Here is an 18,015-nt window from a genome sequence, read left to right as displayed (position 1 = left end):
CAGTAATCCCCATAGGTGGGAGTGTGAGAGAGGAGGTTTGTAGGCTCAAGGACAGCAACTTAGCAAGATGCTGAGAAATCTAGCAAGACCCTGTTTCAAGATAAAAAGAGAGAGAACGAGAACGAGGGGGGTGTAGCTCAGAGGTCGAATGCCCCTAAGTTAAAAAGAAGAAAGAAAGAAAAGAAGTCTGGTGAAAAAAAATTATCTGAGATTGAAAGCAGAAATTTAGGGAGACCATATAGTTTGGATTCATCAAAATTGTTGCTGAAGACCAAGTATGTCCTTAAGCCTTCAGTAAATGGTTCTTGAACTGAATCCAGAACTTTCTCCATCAAATTAACAAGTCCTTGTTAGGGACACCAGCCCCAGACCCTCTGTATACCCTTAGTGTGATAAGGACTTTAACACTTGTGAGTCCAGCTTAGGTACATCCTGTCCACATATCCTTACAGTCTCGGGAGATAGAAAACAAGTAAACATCAAGTTATATGTTATTAAAACTGCATCTAGGGGGTGGATTGGGTGTTTGGGGAAACCTCTTTCTTGGGGCATATTTGCACTGAGAACCTAGGTATAGCTGAAAGGAAGTCAATCATATGAAGGTTAGCGTTATAGAGGGGAAAAGATTCAGATATTGGGATGAGCACCTGCAAAGGCCCTGGATCAGGAAATGAAAGAGGTTTCTATGCCTGGAGGGCAGTAGGTGAGAGAGGAAGTAGACTGGGTCTATCAACAGCAACAAGGGAACTAAAGAAAACACTAAAAATCAAATAATCCAATCAAAAATGGGCAAGTGAACTACATAGACACTTCACAAAAGAAGAAATTGAAATGGCTAATAAATGCATGAAAAAATGCTCAACATCATTGGCAATCAGAGAGATGCAAATCAAAACTACCCTGAATTTCACCTAACTCCAACAAGAATGGCAATCAACAAATGCTGGTGAGGATGCGGAGAAGTGGGAACTCTAAAACATTGCTGGTGGGATTGCAAATTAGTGCAACCACTTTAGAAAACAGTATGGAGGATCCTCAGAAGAATGTGAACAAATCTACCATTTGACCCAGCAATACCACTTCTGGGTGTCTACCCAAAAGAAAGCAAACCAAACTACCAAACGTATCTATGAGTATCTATGTTCATAGCTGCACAATTCACCATAGACAAACTATGGAACCAGCCAAGATGTCCATTAACAGATGAATGGATTACAAAACTGTGGGATAGGTACAATGGAATTTTACTGAGCCATAACAAAAAAAAAAACACAATTATATCATTTTCAGGGGAATGAATGGAACTGGAGGGCATTATGCTAAGTGAGATTAGTCAGTCACAAAAAATAAGCAATCAGATGCTTTCCCTAATATGTGAAAGCTGAGGAAAAAATGGGTCATAGGAGGAACTCTAGGTGATAAAGGAAATCCTATAGAGGAGCAAACAAGGCAACCTAACTGAGGGGATGGGAGGGGGGAAGAAGGAATATTTTAGAGTTCCCACTCTCTAAAGCACATGATGTACTTAAACAAACATATAGATGTCAACTACTAAGCCAAGCATGGGAAGGAGGGTTGGGGAGGGAATAGAGTGGGAATTGGAAAGGGGATAACTGGGCGATGTGTGCATGTATGTCTACACAAGTTTTTTTTTTTTTATCCCATTATGATGTATGAATACAATGCACCAATAAAAAATTTTTAAAAAGGACAACAAGGGAAAAGGGTCCAATCTGAAAAAATTTGCTTTTTAAATTTCTACTCTATAAGCTTAATCCAGCCTTAATTTTAATTTTAATAAATTAAATTTTATTTTAATTTATTAAAATAAATTATTTATTATTTATTATTTATTATTTATTTATTTAATAAAATTATTTATTATTTTAATAAAATAATTTATTAAAATAAATTATTTTAATAAAATTCACTTCCGTCTTATTTAGATCCACTCCAGAAGAGTCCGACATGGTCTTTGGCTGAGCTAGTCCCCCTGCAGTGGGGACCCGGGGAGGCATGCTGGCGGCTTGGTCTCTGCCTCTGGAAGGTTCTCTGCCTCTCCTCTGTGTCCCAGCTCCTGTTTCCTGGTCATCTCTTCTCCTTTTTCATAGTTACCTCTTCATTTTTATGGAGTACGTTCTCTAGGAACTTCCTCAATATTTGAAAGTGTCTTTCTTTTCTCCTTCAATTCCATTCTTCCAAGTGTATGATTATAGAGAAGTGATTAAGCAATTTAAAGATTGTTGCTGAACCATCTTTTAATACCAAGTGCTATTTGTTGCAAACTCTGTGGGCATTCTGAATTTTTATTCTTTTTTTTCCTTCCTCTCTAGATATATATGAAAGTGGACCCATCCACCATGATAACCCATTTCCTTCCATCTTGAGTCATTTTGGGGGAGATTTGTTCCTCGTTTTACTCTACTTTTATTTTTTTTCTGTTGTTGTTGGAATTCCTCTAATTCAGCTATTAGATCTGGTTTTCTCTCTTTTGTCGACTTGCCATGCTTTCTGGGAGGTTTACCAAAACTAATTTTCAAACTAACTTACTAAGTATTTTCTACTATTTTTCTGAGATAATTTTTCCTTGAATTTTTAAAAATAGCATCCTGTCCCCAACTCTGTTTTATCTCAGGATGTGAATAGCCTCCTGGGGGAAGTTTGCTTTTCCTTGTTTGGTTTTGCTCCTTTTCCAAGTTGTTCAATTGTTCCCTCACATATTTTACATTAGAGATATTTCCAGTTTCTGGCGACCCTCGATTGCTTATCCTTGAGGAAAGGGACTGTGAGCCTAAGTGGAGAGAAATGTGCTGGTCCATCTCATCTGGGTGTTTTCCTTTGGATTTCCCTGGTCTCTCAGAGAAAACTCTTCTGATTTCATTATCTTGGAGCTGAGTGGGCAGGAAGCAGAAGTCTCAGCATTAAACACATGAATTTGTATTTAATCCCTGCTTCAGTGTGGCACTCTAGCACTTAATTGAACCCAGTTACCTCTTAGTCCAGAGACTTTTGTTTTGCCCACTTGAAATAATAACAGCTTTTTTTTGTTGAAATAGGGAAGGAGATCTGGGGTCTCACTACTACTTACACAGACTTTCAGCCAATTCCATTGCTTCTTACCCTGTTTCAGAAGTGTGTGGTGTACCATTTCTGTAGTTTTTGGTGAGTTCTTCAGAGCAAATTGAATTGCTTCTAGGACTCACACTTCTGCCTTAGGACTTACCTCGTTTTGTTCTGTGGAGTTCAAAAATATCCTCATTAAAAAACACAACTTAAGGACATCCATAACTATTACAGAAATTGAGTTTACAATACAAAAACTCATTTCCTGAGTGTTATCCAAGCCTACATGGCTTTGCTGGCAAATTGTACCAAGCACATATAGAAGAACTTACAAGCTCCATACAGTCTCTCAGAAAATAAAAGTAGAGGAAACATCCCAATTCATTTTGTGAATTTAGTATGACTCTAATACCACTACAAGAATGAAAAAGATCAATGGATTTCATGAATATGTGTGACAATGCTGCTGCTGCTGATGATGATTGTGGGCTACCTCTGAACTATATCACCAGCACTTACTTACTTACTTACTTACTTACTTACTTACTTACTTTATTTATTTATTTATTTATTTATTTATTTATTTATTTATTTATTTTATTGGTACTGGAAATGGAACCCAAGGGCTTTCTACCTCTGGGCTATATACTCCCAGACCTATTTTATATTTTATTATGAAACAGGGTCTCACTAATTTGCTGAGAGCCTCACTAAGTAGCTGAGGCTGGCTTCCAACCTGTGCGATCCTCCTGTCTCGGCCTCCCAAGTACTGGGATTACAAGCATGCACCGCCATGTACAGCTTTTATTTTTTATTTTGAAACTGGATCTCACTAACCCAAGCTGGACTCAAATCTGCACGGTTCCTATCTCGGCCTCCCAATGTAAAAATTATTGATAAAATACTACCATATCATTTTCAGAAATACATGAAAAGAATTATATACTGTGAACAAGAGAGTTTATCCCAGAGATTCAAGGGAAGTTCAGTATTTGAAGTTAGTCTGTAATCCAGTCAGTTAACAGGATAAAGAAGAAAAATTCATAGAATCATATCAGTTGATGCAGCAAAAACATTTTGCAGATGCCAAAACCAATTCATAATGAAAAAAATCTCAGAAAACTAGAAAGAGAGGGGGACTTCCTCACTTTGATAAGAGTGTCTCAAACCTATAACTAATCTTATTATGCTGAACAGTGAGAGTCTGAGATCAGGAACAAGGCAAAGGTGTCTGCTCTCTCCATTCTTATTCAACAGAATACTGAGTGTTCTACCCACTATAATTGGGCAAGAAGAGAACATTTATAAAACTGTTTTGGTTTTCTTGATGATATTTTTATCTAGAGAGAAAAATCTCAAGGAATCTGTAAAATAATTTATAGATCACAAAGTGAGTTTAGTAAGATCCAGAATATAGAACAAACATACAAAATTTACTGGATTTTTACTGCTCCTGATGAACATTTAGATACCAAAACGAGAATCACGGTACCCTTTATAATCACTCAAAAAAGCCAAATACTTAGGTGTAAATCTGAATATGGACAGGACCGCAAGGTGCTAATGAAAAGAATCCAAGGTCTAGATAAATGGAGAGGTGTATGGTTATAAGACTCAACAAAGTAAAGATATCAGTTCTCTCCAAACTGATGTATAGGTTTAATCCAATCTCTCTTAAATCCCAGCAAGATTGTTTTGTAGACATAAGCAATATTATTGAAATAATACATGGAGATTTGCATGGAAAATCGTAGGCCCTAGCAGAGTTTAAATAATTTTGGAAAAAGAAAGAGAACAGAATGGGAAGAAAGAAGTTTATTTGTAGCTATTAAGTAAATTTAAGATAAATGTCCCATGTGATTGTGGAAGCCAAGATGAGGACATTAAGGCAAAAAGTGGCCTTGTAACCTGCAAGAGTCATGAGCAATAGGCAGTTGTGAAGGGTCTGAAAGACAGGCCACCAAGCCAGGCGTGGTAAGATTTCTATCGAAAGACCCCCCGATCATGAGTTCACAGTGCAGAAATACAGAGCATGGGAGAAAATACCTTCCATTAGTGAACAGCAGTAGAGCAGTGATGATTTAAGGGAGAAAAGTCAGAATTCTCTATACTAGTGTAAAAATAGCATCTGGTAAAGAGAGACAGTCAGTCTAAGTTGCTGAGACTGGTTTCAGATCTGCAATCCTTTGTCTCAGCCTCCCAAGTACTGGAATTGCAGTTGCGTGCCACCACATCCCACTTAAATTAATCTTTATTTTTAAAGGTTTTGATAATTTTTATTCAAAAAATGTATTGGTGATTGTAATCCTATATGATAGTGAGTCATAGTGAGGCATTGATATAGACACATACCATCATTTGATCTGCTTCCTTCTCCGATCCTTCTCTTTTCCTTTCCTCCCCCCTCTTTCTGGCTCTCCCTACTCTACTCAACTCACTCCTAATTTTCATGGCGTCTCTAATATGTGGAATCTAGAGAGAAAAAGGAAATAAGAAGTATCTCACAAATTAATCTTTAAGCACGATTCCGATTCTAATGGTATTGTAAATATGATGGGAATAATATTGAAAAAGAACAAAACAGGAAGGTTATAAATAGTTAAAAATGCTTAAATTTAACTATAGTCGTGGCATGGGTACAAATAGACCAGTGTAGCAAAATGGAGAGTTCAGAAATTGAAACATGCCCTTATGAGAATGTGATATTTAAATCAACAGAGAGGAAGGACGGATCTAGTGCATGAGGTTCAAATATTGATACCCAAAGGAAAGTGTTAGAACATATCAATCCATATAAAGAATGGCTGTCTAAAATGCATAACTGTATTAATTTCTAGTGGACTAAAGTCCATATTAAATAAAAATGAAAACATTTAGAAAAATGTAGAAGAAAATCTAGTCTTTGGATAGTAAAATATTCCTCAACTAAGATGTAAGGTATCAAGGAAAATACTGGTAAATTTAAGCACAATAAACACTCTTGTTTCATAAAGACTCCTAGAAGCCTTAGGAAAAAGTAAGTTATCAAGCGGGAGAAAATCTTGACAATGTATAGAATCAGCATCTGAAATAGTGACATAACTTCTACATACCAATAAAACCAAAAGGCAAACAGAAACTAGTAGAAAAAATAGGCAAAGGGCACAAACCAGAAACTCACGGAAAGAGAAACTGCTTAGTTGAACACAAATGAAAATATTACAGTCACCAACAAAAGTGCAAAGGAATCTAAAAGGAGGTATTTCATTTTGGGAGGAATAAAAGTTTTAAAATGCCAAATATTGACCTAGGTATATAAATCTGATCACTTTCATACATTAATAACAGGAGAGTGGTATGTCCATGGTATGTCCATGCTAAAGAGCGGTTTGATCCCACAGTGGTATGAGTACCCACAAGGAACCCACAAGGAACAGCCCCATCAGATGTATGTCTTAGAGGAACATGTGTGAATTGTCTAATCTAACAGAAGGAGGTTGCTCGCTGCAGGACTATAGATTCAGGCTAAAATTGGAAACCAACCTAAACCTTCAACATTTAGAAAAACTGATTGATAAAACTAAAAGGCTGAGTGTGGTGACACATACCTATAATCCCAGGACTTGGAAGGCTGAGATAGGAGGATAGCAGGTTCGACTTAGTGAAACACTGTTTCAAAGTAAAAAATAGAAAGGGCTGTGTGTGTAGCTTGGAGGTATAATGTCCCTCGGGTTTCATCCCCAGTACCAAATAAGCAAATAAAATAAAAACAATTGATATATAAATCATAGTATGTTTATAAATTAGATTACTATGGAGCTAATAAATGGATGAAAGTTACATCTATCAACATGAAGAGGCTCAAAAAAAAAAAAAGGAAAAATATCAAGCTTCAGCAGGTTAGGTACACAAAGCCACATGAAAAGTTGAGCTGGAAAATTAAGGTGATAGGACACCATTTACTCAGTTACTGTTTTCATTCCTAAAGTAGTACTTGCTTAATTTTTTTCATTTTTTTTTAGAACTTTTATAATGTTCTTAGCCTCTGTTCTGCTAAGAAAGTCCAAATTTGACCTCTCCCTGAGCTCATCCAATTTGAACAAATATACAAGGTTGGAAAACCTAAACCATGTATGCATATGTATATGTGTAGTACATATATGTGTAACATATTGATATATATTTAGTACATATATATGTTTAATATAACATCTGTAAATGAGAGGCTAGTAAGTTCCATGGTGTCACAGGAAGATAGGACATAGCAACATAAGCCCTCTTTCTATCTTGGTTTCTGGCGTGGGGTCAGCTGGAATCAGACATGTGGAACATCCATTTGTTCCATGTCTAAGAAACAGGAACAATACCATTTTTTCTGCATAAAATAAAATGGGTTCAATTCAAGAGAAGGGTAGGTTTCTTAGTAGTTCAAGCATCCTTGCAACCCACCTTTCAGGCAGGCACAGAGCTTAACCATTGTGCCCCATTCCTATTTGAGAACTTGCGCTGTAATTTTGGAAGTACTCTGAGATGTTCTAGAAGGAAACCTACTTCCTTTGGAAAGGTTTATCCGGTCTCTTTATCCTTAAACCACCGTAGCATGTCATTAAAACTTCACAGATACCGAGCACCTGTGGTCAGTGTGTCTTGGAAGAGGAATTTGGAGGTGATTACATCTCAAACCAGACTAAAAGTCATCCTGAGCTTTAGAAAGCATTATTGGTGTCTTCTGTCTTATCAATGTATTCCTTTAATTCATAAGTTGGGGAAGGGGATGAATGTAGCTATTTTGCTCATTTATTTCTTTGTGGATAAGGTTATTTCAGAATTTGATTACATTTAAATACCCAAGTCAGTTCTTTTGTGCCGCAAACCATACACCAGCCAGAATGTCTCTTTCTCTTGAAGAAATTTGCAACTTGATATTCTAGTCAAGTGCCAACCATGGGAAACACAGGTTTAACATAACTACTATTTTAAAAATTAATATATTTTTATTCTTCAAAACATATGCTTCTCAATCTTTATGACACTAGTATTTGAGTCAATATATCATCAACCGAATATAATAAATTATAGTACTATGAACTCTAGGGAAATTTTATTAATGTTTTTAATGTATCCCTATGTGGAAACAACATATGTTTTTTATATATTCATAAATTTATGACTTAAAAAATCTTCAATTTCAGGGTGCTATGACTGTTGTAATGGACAGAAAATGCATAATTGTGAAATGATGTTTTTGGATTTTCATATACTCCTGATAACCATTAGTTCTTGAGTTTACTAATTAGAATGATATTAAAAAACTTGCAAGTAATATTTCTGCAGCCCAGTTGCTTTGGGCCAGAGGAATCGTTTCCAGAATAAGCTGGCAGGATCCTGCTTGGGGAATCGGGACTCCGGTGTCCTCAGCTGTAAAATAACTTGCATTTCATCTTACGCCTGTTTCATAAAGTAAGCATTCATTTCTGTGCACGCTTGTAACCAGAGCGTGCCACATCAGCAGAGCCCAGTCAGTGTGTTTAGTGTGTGTTAGGCTTGACAAAGAGAAAGAGAAAGTTAACAGTGATGCCCAGATGGTTGGGTTTGAAAGCCTCACCACTGACTTGTAAACGGAGTTGAGAGCGAATCTTCTGCCATCTCTATATGCACGACCTGATATAAGTAGGCAGCTGTGGAGGGAGGAATGAGCCCCAAGTGGTCGGAGCTTTATATTTTGAGAATTCACGAAATGAAATACTTTATTTTCCATGTCACCTCGATGCCGCTGGGATGGGATTTGCAGTGAAGACGTCTCACTCTTCTGGTGTAGGTTTTCAGGCTCAAGATTCAAGCTAGTGATCGTTGGATACTCAGTGTACCATCAGGACGCAGCAGATGTTTGTGGGTGTAGACCGTTGCCATGTGGTCTACCCAGCGTCCTGAGACATACCCATGAGATACCTTTGACTGATATGTCATTCCTCTTTTTGTTTGTTTCTTTCTTCCAAAAATAGTTTAAAAAATTTAAATGGCCAAAATTAAACAATTATTAAATAAGCATCTGAAAAAGTATCCCCAAATTCTAAAACACATGTATGTATGTATGTATGTATGTACATACTTTGATACTGGAGCTCAATCTCAGGGGCATTCTACCTCTGAAGTTAACCCCATCCCTATTTTATTTTTATTTTGAAATAGGGTTTTGCTAAGTTGCTGAGGTTCTGGCCAAGTTGTTGAGGCTGGCTTCAAAACTATGATCCTTCTGTCTTTGCTTCCCAAGTACTGGTCCACTGCACCCAGCTCTAAAACACTTTTTTAATGCCATGTAGCTCTAAAACACTTTTTTTTTAATGCCATGTTTTTTTTATGTCTCAATAGTTTTGTATCCCAGTATTTCTACTCAAATACTCTCTCAAACTGTATCTCTATAATTTGCCTGCCCCTTTAAATTAGAATTATAAGTTTTATGGGACCATAAGTCAATATGGTACAAAAAGCTTTTAGTTATCAATTCCCTAATCTATTAGCAGTTTTCCTCAGTTGGAGGGTTTCCAAAATAAGCAGAGTAATTTAAATTGCCTTTTCACTTTTCACGTTATTCATTTTGTACTTTTATCCACACTTGAAAAGTAAAGCAAGATAAGTCTTATAAGCAACAGCTTGTGCACAGGCCTACCTGTTGTTTAAGCAAAATGGAGTCATTTTCTTTTGACCCAATACTGTTTTTCTGCCAGCTTCCCTGTTTGATGTAGTCTCAAGATTTTATTAACTCAGAAAAACAGACCCCTCACATGTTAAAAAAAAGAGAAAATACACAGCTACAAAATTTATTAATTTATTAAGACTTTTTCACCCCATTGCCAAAATCTGGGAAGAGGTTCTAAACGTGAGAAGGAGCGGCTAAATCGGATACTTTATCTGTCGTCAAGTGCACATGTTCCACTACCATTTGGACAATGCTTTTGGAGTCAGCCATAAGGCTGTTCTTTTTACTCTAAAACTTCTTTCTCCTAAAGACTTCTACATCCAATTAGGATCACACCTCCCAGAGAACACAGTCATGAGAGGACGGTAGTGATAGGTGTTACAAGTGGAACGTAAACTGTGCAGAGTGGATGTTATGACAGGTAAACGGAGAGGGGTGATTTTGAGAATAGCAGCAAAGAAAGAAAAGTCAGGATTAAAAAGGTATCAGCAAAATAAAATACAAAAATAATCACTACCGAAAAATAGAATTGGTCATGTGGAGAAAGTTCTGTAGGAGATCTTATGAAATCACAAGTAAAGGTCAAAGAAAGGAAACATAGATAAGAGAAAAATCAGGCATACATCAACAGAGAAGTGGTAAGTTGAGAGGGAGCCCTAGCCTCAGAATTACAACATTTGCTGGGACAAGATCAGTAATCAAGACTGTAGTTGGAGTTGAGCGTGGTGGCGCACGCTTGTAACCCCTGCATTTGGGAAGCTGAGATGAAAGGATCGTTCCTGGCCAGCCTCAGCTACTAAGTGAGGCCCTCTGCAACTTAGTGAGACCCTGTTTCAAAATAAAGAGTAATAATTAAAAAAAAAAAAAAAAGGCTAGGGTGTAGCTTGGAGGAAGAATGCCCCTGGGTTCCATCCCCAGTACTGGAAAAAAAAAAAAAAAAGACTGCAGTCTGAAACTAATAAGGAACAGTTGAAATGCAAACATATTTGTATCAAAATGTAGCTAATGAAACTGATAAATATGCATATTTATTTTAAAATTCAAGTGCGTATTTGGTAATTGAGTATTCCATTAAAAAGGGCTCACTATTGCCATTTGAAATTAATGGAAGAGAAACATAACTAGATTATAACACAAGTGACTGTAGCTTTAGCTTCCAATACTAATAAAGGAAAGCAAAACAGAAAGAAACTATAAGCTTCCAGGCAGAATAAAGCACAACGCAAAAGAATAAAGGCTAGACTTCTCTGCAAATCTACACCTTAGTGATCAGTGTACCCTGGCTGGGTTTAGGAGAAAGGATCATATAAATAGCAATATCATATCTTGTTGATTGTCTTTTCTATGTAAAATATAAAAGTCCAATTATATGCCACCTATAAATATTTACTGAATAAATGATCTATTAAATAACTTAGCCAACAAATAGTTAAAAACTCATACATGAAATAAATTTCAAATGGACTGTAATTTGTCATCCATTTGTAGGTATGCAGTTCTATGTTTGGACAAAGTGAAAACAGAGATGTTTAGCAAAGTACTTTTATTCTATAAAAAGAGCAGACTCAGTAATCTCACTTCTAGGTATTTAGCTAAGAGAGATGAAAGATTATATAACAATGGAGAGCAGCAGGCACTTCACAGGGCAAAGTACCTACTGGATGGGATTCCAAACCAGAGGACCAGACTGTGTGGAAACGAGTGGTAGGGTCCCTGGCTGGTGGTGGAGGTGAGGACCACTTATATGGGATCATCCCAGGAGGATTCCCAAACTGCCCTGTATCAGCATCCCGGGAAAGCAGTCCCAACACTTTTTTGTAGCATTTATCTAGTAAAGCTCAGGTTTAAACAGAGTAGAAGTGTTGCCTCAAGCAGATTTCCAGCAGAGATGTTTGTAGTAATGAGGAGAAAGATGGGAACCACCTGGCTAACTTGGGTTGCTCAGTAGGTGGGAAAGGGAACTTCCCTGGCAGGGACAAGTCACACAGTGCTTCTCCTGGGAATTTTTCCTTTCTCCTCGGGTGGGGGGGGCACAGAGAGAGATACATATCTGCACAGCCAGGTGTGGTGTTACACACTTGTAATCCCAGTACTTGGGAAGCTCAGACAGGAGGATCACAGGTTCAAAGTCAGCCTCAGTAATTTAGTGAGACCCTGTTTCAAAATCAAATATAAAATAGGGCACATGTGCACACGTATGCACATGTACATACATATACACTACCCACCTGCACACATTATACATTAATTTCTGTAGTTATATGGACCCTGATGTAAGAATAACAGGTGAGTAATAAAGTTAGTTCATTATTTATATTAATCAACTAAAAATTTCACTCTCTATTTCATATATACCTCCTTCAGTCTTGGCCCCTTGATCCTTAAAAATTTAGTTTCTTAGAATTTAACTTTGAATCTTTGAGATAATGTACATTAGTAAAAATTTTAAGGGAGATTAATGTCTTGTTTTCATTTTAGGCTTGCCAGTTCTATGAAATCATTATTTTTTTCTTTTTTCCTTTAGAAATTGTGAAGGACAAAATATTCGATACAAGACATGTAGCAATCATGTAAGTCCTCTAATAAGAATATGTAACCTAATGAAATAATGTGTTAAGTTATAATTTTATAATAATGCTGTAAAACTTAGAGTCAGTAACCTTTGTAGAAAATTGGGATATTTATTTAATCGGCAACAGCTTTCATATAACTGATACCTTTCACTTATACTATCTTCTTAGGCCATTTCATATATATGATCTAATTTGGTAAATATTTAATTTCTGAGATTATAAAAACAGTATGTGATGTCTTAAGCTCCTTCAAGTTTAAAGTGGTTTTTATGCGCATTGTTTCATGTGACCCTCACAGGGTCTCTGAGATACAGGAAGGTGATGTATGGTCATTTCTCTTAGGTGAACAAGGGGACTGAGGCTGAGGGCATAATACTGTTTTCTGAAAGTCACATAGGGGAAGTGTAGAACTCTCTAGTGCTGTCTTTACCTCTGCAAGCCACCTTTCACAGCTACCGCAAAACATTTTCAGGTGACTCTTCAAAAAGCCACACTGAAGGAGAAGTTTATACGACCCTACTCTCTTCTTTTCTGTCAGTCAACACTAAAAACATTAGAAAATGTTGCTTTCTATACAGGAAATGCAGAGTAGACATCAGAAGGAACCAGTCTTATTTTCCATTCAGAATATTTCCTTATTAGTGATTCCTACCCACATCCAAATGATGGGAATCAAGAGAATCCTGAGAGCACATCTGAATGAGGCATCGCCGTCTTCTCAGAAAGGAGCTTGGGAATGTCTCAAGCTTTGTTAGCTGATGAAACAGCTCTCCAGACAACAGCAGTTAAATCACGGTCCCTTTGCATAATACCCCAGCTCATGCTGAAGTAATTGCAGGAACATGATATTTGAAGTTGTCCTTGTAGGAACTCCCGCCCCTCTGGATATTCCCATTTAGCAAGGGACCAAGGGAGGGAGGATCAGGGAAGGAACTGAGAGGCAGCTGAACGGACATCAGGAAATGGAATTTTCCAGGGCCCTGGGTGTAGAAGAAGTCTCCTCCAGGAGGACAGACCCCGACAGCAGTATTTCGGAATTCTGCCCACCCAACAGAAGACACTAAAAAATAAGTCTCCAGGCACTGGAGGGAAACTCAGATGCTCTTCTGTTATGAAGCATGGGTGTGACAGGGACGTGCCACTCTGTCCCCATGCTTCATCAGCATGGTGGGCAGCTTCACCGGGACCCAGGGCACTGCATCACCCTCCCCCAAATTAAGCTGTGGGCCACTGGCTCTCCTACTTCATTCCACTGAGGAGACAGAGCTCTGGACTCTGGGGCTGAAAGATTAAGGGACAGAACCTGCCTGTGTGCAGTGCCTCCTTGGCTCCAGGTCGGCTATGGTCTTAGACCTAAGCCTCCATCAGCACTCAGCACATACCCCAAGTCCTTGGTAAGGAATTATCCTTATCACCAGCTATCAGAGCAAATGGGAATTTCCCAGGGAAGTCATGCATGTCAACCAGGAGCCTGATACCTGGGTTCACTAACTTCTCATATCTTTTTTTATACCAGGGTTTATAGGATTAAAGGCAATACTGGAAGAGGCAAGGGGGAAATATTCTTTAACTCATACAGGCTGTCCCAACTTGGCAAGGGTGTTTGTAGCATGACCTTAGTTTTATGAGCACAGTTAACTCTGCACAGTGGACCCTGTGGGCTCCCTGATGGCTTTCCTGAGGAGGCAACATTTGCTATGGCCCCTGAAAGATCCTTCAAACCACAGATCCTCTGAGTAGCCAGCTTCTGATGGTCTTTCATGCAGTATTTCTCCTTCAGGACTATACTTCCAGTGCCATGTTTCTCCATCTCTGAGCAAGAGCCAGTGGCCCTTCTGTCTGTCTGCAGACCTTTGGGCCATCGGCACTTACACTGCGGCCACTGGCCCTGTGTGTCTGCCTCTGAGTCCCCTCACGTGAGCGCAGGAACCTCCAGACTTTGGCAAGACATATCTCTGATTGGACAGCCTGTCTGGACAAGGCTGCGCACTGCTCCCTATACATACTAAATTTATTTTTTCTCTTTGTCTTTTGCTCTTCCTTGTTTCTCATACCTTGGCCTATTTCCACCACACCACCCTTTAAATCCCAGAGAGTCTACTTTCCCACAATGCCTTATTTACTAATTCTACCTTATAGTAGCCACCTCTGATTTAGTTTTCATGCTAGACATGTTGCCACGTATTACAAAAGAGGATCACAAAAATTATTTCACACTATAATATGGAAATGAAGATAGAATAGAATTTTAAAATTGAGTGATAGCAAAAATAGTATTTCTTCTGAGCCTCTACTTGCTCGTTAAGGGCGGGATTAATTAAATGTCTAATCCAAATTAAAGCTTGGTACAATCTTATTGTATTAATAGTCTCTTAAGCAATAATCTTTCTCTCTTACATAAAAATGCTCAGTTTATTAGGTCATCTTCCTGTCTTGGCTTCTCTCCTTGAGTTGTCCACATGGCTCACACACCCCAGGTTTTAAGATGGGAAAGAAGTCCCTGTATTCAGGATTGGTTCTGAATGGGTTCTAGTTTTCATCTGCTAGCTACAAGCTGCTTCTTCACTCTCCTTTTCTCTTCTTCCTCTTCCTCTTCCTCTTCCTCCTCCTCCTTTCCATCCTCCTCTTCCTTTTCTTCTTTCTCCTCTTCCCTCCCCTCCTCCTTTTTTCCTCTTTTTTATATACCTCCTTTTCTTTGCTTCCCAGGCTGGCCACACTTCTCAAGACACACATTTTTCTTAGATTTACTAATTACCTCTATCAGGTTAGAATCAAGTCTCACTAATTTAGGACCTATTGTTTCCTTACTAACTCTACCTAATTGGTTTTGTAATTTAACTCTCAGATAATAATTTTATTTCCTTCACTATAGTCCCACTGCAGATCTACAACTACCAATAATAACACACTGTTCCAAGGCATTGGTGCATGTAGGTGCTGGAAGAGAACCAGCTCGTGGAGTGGCAGTGCTGGATTCTATTTTTTTCTCTTCTCTGAAGCAGGTGACCTAGGCACAGCTCATCAAGTATGTCTGATAAATAAACGTTGCCTTGAGCTTAACTGCTAGGAAGAAATACTTCTGAGGGAAAGGAAAGCAGAAAAATATTGGGTGTTTGCTGGAGCCAGCCAGCAAAAGTACAGGTTTCGAAGAGAGGCGTGAGGATGAAGAATTCAACTCTAAGAATTTGATTCCAAATTTTTTTTAAATTCTAACGCGGAGGGGGCTACTAGCCTACTATCTCTACTGGCCAACCCCTGCTCCTGGGTCAATATCTCTACTGGTTGACGACTACTCCTGGGTCAGTATTCTCTATTGGGCCAACCTACTGGTTGATGCCTACTCCTGGGTCAATATCATCTCTCTTGGGGCAACTTACTCCTGGGGTATTTATAGAGTTACAGGTCAATCAACATTCTTGTGCTATCACCACTGGAACACAATACAGACCAATCCAAAGCACGTACATTACAGGTAGGTTAATCAGTACCCTCGTGCCATCACCACCTGATTTTCTCTCAGACCTTTTACTTTGAACTTTCCATAATCCCAAACCTTGTTGACTCTGGGCAAAGGACAGTCAACTGAGTCAGAAATATTCTTTTAGGGGAAAACCTTAATGGCTTCCCACAGGTGTTCAAGTTTTCTAAACGTCATCTAGACTGTTTAATAAACAATAATCCCCAGGTTGTCTTGAGCTGGGGTGCAGCTGGACTGGATGGGTTTCTAGAAGACAGTATCCTATAATGCAGTGTGTGTGACTTTGGGTATCGGCCTTAACTCTGTCATATTCTAGTTGTGAATCTTAGGGTTAGTGATTAAACACTTTCCATGTCATGGTTTCCTCCTCTTCTATAATGAGGGGAATGATAGTCCTGACCTTCCCAGTTTAAAGGGTATAAAGAGAAGAGAATGTCAGGAATAATGCCTAGCAGACTATAGAGCATTATCCAGATAAAAGGTCATCTTCATCAGCGATCATCCTTTGCTAGGAACAGAGAAGCCCACTCAAAAGAGCTCAAGGAAGCTGGGATTCATGATTCAAAGCATGACTATGTGGGTAGTAAGAACAACATAAGTATATGTAGGCCTTGGGGGCTGGGAGACAGGAATCACAAGGGAACCCATATCCTTCTGTTGAACTTTTCCTCCTGTGTACTGCCTTGGTTTATTCCAACAGGCATCTCTTAAAGGAAGTGGCCAGGTGGCCTGGACTGATGCAAGCCCTAAACTCTAGCTCAGGTTGAAATTCCAAGTTCCTGGGGGAAACTGACCTGGCATGAACCAGGTGTTTGCCCCTGGATAGTCAGCTGTAGCCAAGGAGAACAAACCTGGCCACCCTTTGGGCGGGACTGACATCCTGAGCCATTTCCTGAAAATTCCTCTCCTTGATTTTGTGAGACTTCACTGGCTTCTGGAGCTTTTGGCCATCTGGACTGAGAAGGCCAGCACAGTCAGGCCCTGGAGAGTGATAGCCCCACCTGCGGGCCTCCACTGGGGAGCCGCCCACTGCTCCTTACTTTCAAAGAGTCAGAGAAAAGGGGCCTCAGCTAGAGAAGAAGGAGGTGAGGCCAGTTTATCATTGATCTTTCCTATGGCCAGATGGAGGACAAAGTCCCTTTTTTCAAGAGAGAAATCAGTCATCCAATTTCGGTCTCCCTCAGTTTTACTTGCTTTCATAGGTGTGACTGAGTTAAGATTTCACCCAGCAACAAAAAATGTGGCTATAATAGAGGATTTAGGAATGTTTCATAGCAAAACAACTAGTTCCAGAAGACAGTTTGTTAATTATATCATTTATCCTCTACTTACTTCCAAAAAGGATTTGGGGCACTTTGTAAAGGCCAAACATATACACACAGTAAAACTCAAGAAAGTCAAGTAGTAAAAAGAGGAGAAATGAAAGACGTTTTGACCAGTTTTAAAATCCTGGCTAAAGTTGTACTAGTATCTATTTGTGGGGGAAAATACAAGTAGATTTTTACATTACTTCATTCATTTGAATAAATTGCAGATAAAAGAAAGAGCTAAATATAATTTTCAATCTGAAAAAGGAACTAGGAACATGCATTTAAGATATTTATCTATCCTCAGGGCAGAATAAGAAAAAACATTTGTAACATTTAATAAAGAAAACCAAGCATGGTGGCCCGGATCTGTGATCTCAGCTACTTGGGAAGCTGAAGCCGAAGGATCCCAAGTTCAAAGCCAGCTTGGAAATGTAGTGAGATGCTGTCTCAAAATAAAATTTTAATAAAGGGCTGGTCAGTGGCAGAGTATTTGTCTAGCATGTATAAAACCCTGGATTTAACTCCCAATACCCCATGTCCCCCCAAAAAAGGGAAGAAACTGAATAGGCACTCAAACAGAAAGAAAACATAATAGGAAACTTAAAAGGTTGATATTAATAGAGTTGACTAAATAACAATTTAAGATCTCTCAACTTCACAAAGTGCTAAAAGCAAAATCAAATGGAAAAAAAAGTTTAATTTAAATGACAAAATTTGATAGCTTCACTATGAAGTTTAAGAGTTTTTATCTGCTATAAATTATAAAAGACAACCCATCCAGTAGATAAATGAATAAAGGACATAAAACACGAGAAATTTGAAGAATTGATAAGAATACATGTATACATGAAAATATATTAAACTTAAATGATAAAAAGTTCAAATACAAGTGAAAGCAATGGAATTCTATTTTAT

At 38.4% G+C, this 18,015-nt stretch overlaps 1 protein-coding gene across 1 annotated transcript in view; it reads left to right on the top strand.

Moving 5' to 3' along the window:
• LOC308260840 (endophilin-A3) overlaps positions 1–18,015 on the top strand; it is a gene marked incomplete at both ends in the record, with an annotated part of 376,419 nt that overhangs the window by 214,187 nt on the left and 144,217 nt on the right. The window contains one exon of the mRNA XM_080692395.1: positions 12,264–12,309. Coding sequence (XP_080548521.1) covers positions 12,264–12,309 — 46 coding nt within the window. The remainder of the gene's footprint in view (positions 1–12,263; positions 12,310–18,015) is intronic.

The sequence above is a fragment of the Muscardinus avellanarius genome, assembly GCF_963383645.1.
Source record: "Muscardinus avellanarius genome assembly, chromosome: 3".
Lineage (NCBI taxonomy): Eukaryota > Metazoa > Chordata > Mammalia > Rodentia > Gliridae > Muscardinus > Muscardinus avellanarius.
The sequence above is the reverse complement of the archived record's forward strand: the minus strand, read 5'-3'. Positions and strand labels throughout refer to the sequence as shown.